Source organism: Malurus melanocephalus, unplaced genomic scaffold, assembly GCF_030028575.1.
Source record: "Malurus melanocephalus ecotype Western Australia unplaced genomic scaffold, MMel_1.1 scaffold_800, whole genome shotgun sequence".
NCBI lineage: Eukaryota > Metazoa > Chordata > Aves > Passeriformes > Maluridae > Malurus > Malurus melanocephalus.
Window position 1 is genome coordinate 136,011 of NW_026624032.1, and position 8,224 is coordinate 144,234.

Genomic DNA, 8,224 nt, shown 5'->3' on the forward strand with positions numbered 1-8,224 from the left:
ACCACAGGAACTCAACTAAGCACCTTCAAAATAGATCTCTTAAGTCTTCCTCAGGTAATTTCATTACAACCCTATGCACTTACCCTGGCTTGCAGCACCTTGCTTTAGTAAACTGTAATTTCTTTTTGTAGATATTTGATCCGACCCGATCCATTGACTTATGTTCCAAATGCTGCAGCCAGCCGAAAGGACAGCTTCTGCAATACAGTGGGACAAGACACCAGGGAGGAGACACAGCTTTGATATGGAACTCACCACGAAATCCAGAGACAATTTTATATACATGCTGTTTCCACTAACCATTTTGCTAACTGAGAGGTACATTTTATTCAGATTTTGGAAACAAAATGACAGTGGGTAAGTGACCAAATGCAGAAATGTGGTGCCTAGAAACTCTGATTTCAGGGATTGGCAGGCTTGTGGCCTGTTCAGTACAGCAGATGAACTTTGTCAGCCTAACAGAATGATGACAACCTGTTGCTATTTAATTCATATGAACAAATGTCAGATTCCACCACATGTTTTGCTTAGATGCTCCTAAGCGTATTTATGCAGGTGGCAGCATATCTGTGACTGAGCTTCTGACCTACATCAGATTATCTGATGCCCATAGAGACACAATGCCTGATTTGTAGTAGCAAATATGTTAATAGCTAAAGCTGCCAACAGGGCTTTGTGTGTCATGAATTCAGTCTTTGAAATTATTTTTCAATCTCAGCCTGTCACCCATTTGAATTAGTACAGATTAGTTTCAGTCTCATTTTAGCCTCCAGGACCTGAGTTTTTGTTCCTTGGGTTTACACAGATCAGGTTGAATGACCCAACCTAGTCACACCAGAGAGGTTGAGACTGAGATACATCTATGAAAGAGGAGCCSAGGTGCAGGAAAGTCCCTCTCATCTCACACAGGCAGCCCCCTACACTTGAAAAAACTGGGAAGTTGCTGTGTGAAGCTGCATACAGTGGTAGCTCAGGTGAAACACAGCCCTTTAAACCTTGGTGAGTTTGTCTATAGGAGCCTGAGTAGCTTGGAATACACAAGTGGGAGCATCCCTCTAGGGAATGATTGCTACAACAAGCCTTTAATATTTTCACGAATATGCCAGAACTACAACTGGCCAAAGCATTACATGCCCAATCATCCAGATTACCCAAAAGTGATACATTTTCACATGAAATTATGCATCTCATTGACAATTAAAGACATTTATATCCATTCCACAAAGTGAATGTAATTCCATTTAGTGTGAAAAAGCATTATGGATCTAAAAACTGTGTTGGCATCAAGTACATAAATTATCTGTTTGTGTAAGATGCAACCACAATTGGTCAAGCTTTTTACAAAATTAAGCAGATCTGTCCATGATCTTCCAAGATTACTGTCACAGCTGGGGAAGAACATACTCAAGGTTTTAAAACTCGTACTAATRCAATTATCCCTACAGAACCCATACAAGAAATTTGGCAGGTAGTCTAATATAGAAAAATTGATTATTCTCTGAACTCCCTTGATGTACTACTTGTACAAAAAATACCCCAAACCCAGTCAAAACCRTTTACATTCTTTTGTATTAATTGGTAGTACATTCTATTTCTGAAACAGGARCCACAAGTAAGTCGCCCATTGAGCAACTCATGGATATCAGTGTGTTTTTCAGCATTGTAAGGATGTTAAAATGAAGTGTCATTCATATTAGAAATGCCAGCATATCTGSTATTATTTCCTGCCTTTCTCTTAATGATTCAAAGTTTAACAAATCATTGGTTCTGCTTAGAGTCAATTAATGTTCAATGCTTTTCCACACTTTATTAATTCATCAGATTATTCATAGGTAAAGTATTTCAAGTGGGCACTATAGCAAACAAAGAAACAATTGAAGCAACTGCATAGACTGAAGTCTGCATATCTTTAAGAAACAGTACATAGTAAAGGATCTCATCCAAGACCTGTCATAGAAGTTACCCAGAAGATTTTGCATGTGCAGTGTGAGTAACTTTTCTATTTTTAATACCTTCAGGGAGAAGACTCTATTCCAGTTGAATATTTTTTTAAAAAATACAAGTTTCTTAAAAATGTTCACTCCAAAATATTAGGAGGAGCTGTTGTTTTATACTGAGGGCTTCTCTAATGGAGTCTCAAGGTGGCAGAGAGGACTCCAGAACCATGGCTAGCCTTCAGCAGGCAAGCTGGATACCCTGCTTTTAGTGTGAGTTACAGTTCAAGAATTCCYTGTGTGTGTCTATAGTACACACCACTGATTTAAGGACTCTCTGCYAAAAGAATCCATAGCGAGGGCTTGAGTCCTCACATTTAACAGCCCATAAAGCAGCAGAAACACCAGCCAGGTGTGTCCATTTCTCCACTTMACTCAGCAGAATTGCTGCTCAGCTAGATCGGAATAGTGGCATTTAATGTGACCTGGTATTTCTCCAGGCTTAATGAATTTCTAATTGCTCATTAGCCCCAGAAGATTTGCTAAAGCAAACACAAAGACAGCTGGAGATACTTGAACTCTCTAAAATGAATACAAGGCAATCTTTGTGAACAAAACACTTAGTTCTCCTCAAAGAAATCTGCTGGAAGAGAAGTAAGGTAACAAAAACTTGTTACCAACAACTTCTGATGAAGCAGAAGTTCTAATAAGCCATGAATAATATACCACAAAGTTCAGCTATTCGGAATAATACTGTCTTTCATGTTGAAAGCAGAACAGGTTTGCTTCCTCTGGAGTATCTTCACAGACAGACTCCATTGTAGTAGGATTTAGATCTTCCAAGACCACCCTACGCACCATTACATTTACACCGAATGAGACAGTACGCACAGTCCCTCAGTGGCCAGGGAGGTGATTCTGTAATGGTCACCCTACCAGCAATCCTATGTTCGCACACTTTTTCTCATCATAATTATCAGAAATGTAACACWAGCCTAAGTGGGCTGGAAGCCAGGCAAAGGAATAGGAATCTCAAGGCTCAGTGCTGAAGAAGGGATGATGATGCTGATTTAGAACAAGCAGGGTCAAATGACTGTTGAACAGAGAAGTTTGATCTGGCAACAATTCACTCAGCAGAGACAGAAATTCAGAGCTCTCAAAAAAGATGGTTTCTACCTGTGCTTAACGATAGGTATTTTTCCTCCTGACTCCCTTCTGTCAACAACTCAAAGATGCCCCTCTTCCCCACCACTGCCTTAGGTACCCAGAGTCACAGACCCAGAGTCACAGACCCAGAGAGGGAAGTGCTAGCTGATAATAATTGCTTCATTCTCAAGGGAATGTCCAGCAAAGCCAGACCTACCTATGAAAATGTGTTACCTAGTCTGCAATAAAAAACTCACAAGAACTGTTCCAATGGCATGCAGTGTGTTTCCTTAACTCCAGTTCCACAACACATGTGAATTCACATACAAAGCAAAAAGCATAAAGTTTTTGAGTTTTTAAAACCTGCAGTGAAGTCGTTGTGACATTTCGTCTTGGAAATTAAAAGAGAAGTTACTTTCCAGCATAAATATTTTATCTCTCACAAACAACTTTGTACTACAACTACACTTTAACAACTTCCAAATATACAAATACTTATTATGTAATATTACACRTATTTAGTTATCAATGCACCAAAAAAGGCTAAAGAACAAATAAATTTTAGCTTCAGCAGTGGATGAAAACTGAAATGAGAACAAATACAGCAGAAAAAACACAGACTTCTGTAGTTTCTAGAGAGTTGGGGCTGACAGCAACCATTCTGTAATTTTGGAACACAGACACATGGGATTTTCCATCACTGAATTCCACTCGTTATMCAGTGGAAACCAGTCACTAAAATCTATAACTAATTACATAAAGCAGCTCTATCAAGTTATACATCAAGGTTATAAAAATACTTCTTCAAAGCAGGGCTATAAATACAGAATTTATAAAACAAAGCAATCTGCATAAAATATGGTTGCATATTTCTGATATTCTATCAGAAGCAACCCTACCCACCTTAAAACAGATGGGCATTGAATAAATGTCTAAGGAGCAGCACTTCAAATGTTCAGCCACTATTCCTTGTGCTTGGTACAGAATACACACTGCAGGGATACAGGAAAACAGGTATTAAGGTATGAGAGATGACACAGACTTTGCTTCTTTTCATTTTCTGAAGTTAATTCATTTTCTGAAAATATTAATGATAATGTTGTTATATATTTCATTATTGCCTCCACTRCCAATACAACAGTATCAGTAATGGTAATTCAGCACAAGCAGAAGCTTCCAAAAAGCTTAAAAAGGCAAATATTCCTACTTCAATAAGTTAGAAACAGGCATTTGATGTTTCTGTGAATTAAACGTTCTGCAAAATCTAGACTTTAAACTGTTATGACTTGCAGCTGGCCCATGACTGGGAGGCAAAGTATGGAAGTGAAAGAGTAAATACTACTTCATGTRTGTGGGGTATCTCAGACAAATTGGGGCACCCTGGATGTGGCTCCACACAGGGCTCTTGTACCTCTAAGGCACAAAGGTACAACATCAGTGATTGGACTAATCACTAACACCCACACTGCCAATTCCTGATCATAGGAAAGCTTCTCTAGATCATTTCCTGCTTCTTTTATCCTTTCACCTCTGTGGGCTGGCTGATGAACTGGTTCATTTCACTATAGCTATAGCTATTCTATAGCTTTTTCATAGTTTGTTATTTATTCCTGGTAGGAGTTATAAACTCTCGCTGCTTCCATAACTGTACAGTGGTGTGGCAGACTCTGCATACTCCAAATAAAAGCAGGGAATTTCTATCTTTATGGCCTTTTATTAGGACAGCTGGCAAGTCACTGTTGTACAACCTATTGTGCTGCTTTGCAGTCAGCTTCAGGATGTGGTGAAGCCTCTGTTACCTTACACAAACATGGAATCGTTGGGTTGGAAAAGACCTCCAATATTATCGAGTCAAACTTTTCACCAGGCACCTCCATCCCACCTRAACCACAGCACTGAGTGCCACATCCAGTCATTTCTTGGACACCTCCAGTGATGATGACTTCCCAACTTCCCTGGGGGAGCCTGTTCAAATGCTAAACAACTCCTTCATGAAGAAACTCTTCTTGATGTCCAACCTCAACCTCCTGTGGTGCAGCTTGAGGCCATTCCTTCTTGTCCTGTCAGTGGTTACCTGGAAGAAGGGACCAAGCCCCACCTGGCTACAACCTTCTGTCAGGGAGTGATGGAGAGTGATGAGGTGTCTGCTGAGCCTYCTTTTCTSCAGGCTCCTCATCAGACTTGTGCTCCAGGCCCTTCACCAACTCTGTTGTCCTTCTCGGGACTCGCTGCAGCATCTCAAAGTCTTCCTTGGAGTGGGGGGCTCAGAACTGCACACAGGATTTAAGGTAAGACTTCACCAGTGCCAGGTTTAGAGGGACAATCTCTTCCCTGGTTGTGCTGCCACACTATCACACTATGATAACACCTCATCACCTGATAAAAGCCAGGATGCCCTTGGCCCTCTTGGCCACCTGGCTCTYGTCCAGCCACTGTCAGCCAGCACCCCCAGGTCCTTTTCTGCTGGGCCTCTAKCTTCATTAGTTACTGAATAACCTGGAGAACTTTACTGCCACTCAGGTAATAGAGCATGTGAGGGTTGGGGTTTTTTTGGTTTCACTCACCTTCATGAGTTGTCACTGGACAACCATGACATGGGAATAGACTGCAGAGTTCAACTCTGTGCTGTCCTTGTTAGCTCTATTTTTCCCGAGATAAATGCAAAAAGCTATTAATTTGAGATAGAAAAGCTGTCCTGTGTATGTATTAGGCGAGTAATAACCCTTAATCAAAAGGTTAAAGACCAAATTCCCCTAAGGAGGAAATGCACTGCATTCCTGGCTGCAGGACAGGTTCCCCCCAGCTGTCAGTCCTAGGTGGAATGGAAATGAACCTGTTGCAGAGAGCACAGAACAATTGAACTGCAGGATTCAGAGGTTTCTTTATTAAACACCATAACAGATGCTTATAAAATGTCAGTGGGGATGCATACAATGTGTACCCACTTTCTCACTTCACCTCCAGCTGAAGTATTTGGTATTTATGTGATTGGTATTTTGATTCCCATGTGCATCTGATAGAGATTCGGACTGAAACTTTGATCTTCTAAGGCTAGTAAGCATAACTTCATTTTTACTTATATTTTTTACACAGGTGAATGCCATAAAATGTAATTTAATATATTCCTACGAAGACACTCTATCAGCATTTAGTTTTCTCTTTTTGGTATATCTCGGTGGTAACAAACAAGTGGTATCTTGTGTGCAAGGTGCTCTTTGTATATATGGCTACAGAGAGTAGTAACCACTATGTGTACTCATTGACATTGAAGAAATGTTAATGTTAGATTTTCTGAAGAAGCAGTTCCTGCCCATATTTCTGGCACTAACTCCAGCACAGSCTATCATGTATGCTTTCTTCTTCAGTCACAATGGAATGCCACAAGAGTACATTTAATGGAATGTATGCAAATTACATCTGAGCAATATAAAATGAACACATTAACTTATTATTTGTTAATGAAAAAATAAGTTTCACTGCATCTTCATTGCTTTTTCTTCAGTAGTATTGATATGGTCTCTTGCAGTAATTTAAAATGGTATGAAAATTAATTTATGTGTCATCCAAAACAAAATAAGGTACCAGTTGGTATTCACTCAACAGAGAAAGGCTTCTTTATGGAAGAAAAGTCCTTTGAAAGCAACCTAGTACAAAACYGAGGCACCTGATTCAGGATGTCACTGGACCTTCAAAGTTATCRCTCCACAGCTGTTCTGTTCCGACTAAGAAAACATCTGCTGCTTTGTCATTGTCAGAGAAAGCTCCTAGGGTGCTCCAATATGGATTTTTCTCTTCTAACACATGTGTTTCTTCTCTTGCAGTGTTTTCCAATAGAGTATGTGCTCATGTGGCTGCATTTGATGAGATGTAATTATTTTATTGTACACACAAGGAAAAAATGGGACCTTGTGTATGTTAAACAATGAATCATGAGGTGGAGGTACTATTTCTAYTCCCTTTGCATTCAGACAAAGCCCTACATAAACATCTTCCAAATGCARGTATTTAATCGTTAAAGAAGCACTGACAATTTTTGCAGCCAGGTCTCCAGAAAAGACGTAGCCAGTTCCTGAACAAAAAGGGTGGTATCCCTCACCCGGGAATTCTTCCTCTGATACCTACCATCTACTGTCTTTATCCCGAATAGGACTGTTCCCTTTCATTAAATAGCCTGTGAAATAATTCCGTGTGGGAAACGGGAGAGGCCTGAGGAGCTTTTCAATCAGGTGCATTGTATTGACAAAGACATCTGTGTCTGTCTTCATGGCAAACCTTGTGCCGCTGCAGTACGAGGCCACCCACCTCATGCCCATCAGGGTTTTGAGAGTTAGGTTGTTGTAGGTGTCCAGGAAGTCCTGCTGGATRATATCGTGGTAGCGCTCACTTTCTCTCAGCAGCAGATCCTCGTTGGCACCCTTGGTCTCGACGCCGAGCATGAACAGGCGAACGATGTCAGCGCCTGGAACCGCAGCTTCATTCCCCCAGCTCTTCCGGATGGAATTTCTGTGCTGAATTTCAGCTGCTCTTGTTGCTATCAGCAATACCAAGAAAGGTGTTTTGTCTTTACACTTCTCTTCTTCATTAATAATGAATGTAAATGACTGTGTTGAAGTGGATGTGGTTTTATTCTGAAATTTCTCATTTTCRGGRGGTAGTTCTCCATTTTGTTTCCCTRAGATTTGGTTGAAATTTGTAAAATTTTTTTTAGGTAAACTCTTTTCACTTTCCATGTGAAGATAATCACTTTTTTCGGTAAAAAGGACGTMTTTTTTTCCTCTGTCATCATTGCTCTGAACTTTACTTTTAGCTGGTAAAGCACAGCGATTGTAAGTATAAAAGAAGAAAATCAAATGTATTGCTGTAAAAGAGATAGCAAAAGCCAGAAGAAGATTTCTCTTGGTGCATTTCATGGGACAGAAGAATCCACTACAGTAGTTCATGTTGGCAGCAGTGAGAGAATGCACAAAAAGCACAGCTATTTTGTCAAAAGAGCAGCTAATTTGTAATTGTTTTCCTCTGTGAAAAAGAAAGATTAAAGCCACCTTCAGGCTTCTGATTCTTCAGGATTCCTTTTATTTTCTTATTATTAAAAGTGTCCTATTATCTCATTTTAGAATAAATTGTAAAAATGTTTGTTAAAGTAA

General features: G+C 39.9%; 2 protein-coding genes across 8 annotated transcripts in view; one reads left to right on the plus strand and one right to left on the minus strand.

Moving 5' to 3' along the window:
• LOC130584940 (potassium channel subfamily T member 2) overlaps nt 1-4,661 on the plus strand; it is a 111,479-nt gene extending 106,818 nt beyond the window's left edge. For 5 of the 7 annotated variants that reach the window (XM_057385220.1, XM_057385224.1, XM_057385219.1 and 2 more), the window contains one exon: nt 132-4,660. In XM_057385220.1, the coding sequence (XP_057241203.1) occupies nt 132-243 (112 nt within the window). In that variant the 3' untranslated portion in view covers nt 244-4,660. Of the gene's footprint in view, nt 1-131 lie in introns of all 7 variants that reach the window. The other 2 variants (XM_057385222.1, XM_057385225.1) reach the window with 1 other exon arrangement.
• A 2,213-nt stretch (nt 4,662-6,874) lies between these two features.
• Nucleotides 6,875-8,020, minus strand: LOC130584942 (beta-1,3-galactosyltransferase 2-like). Its single transcript, XM_057385229.1, is given in 1 exon segment — nt 6,875-8,020. A coding segment is annotated over 1 exon segment (1,146 nt).
• Between the last annotated feature and the right edge of the window lie 204 nt (nt 8,021-8,224).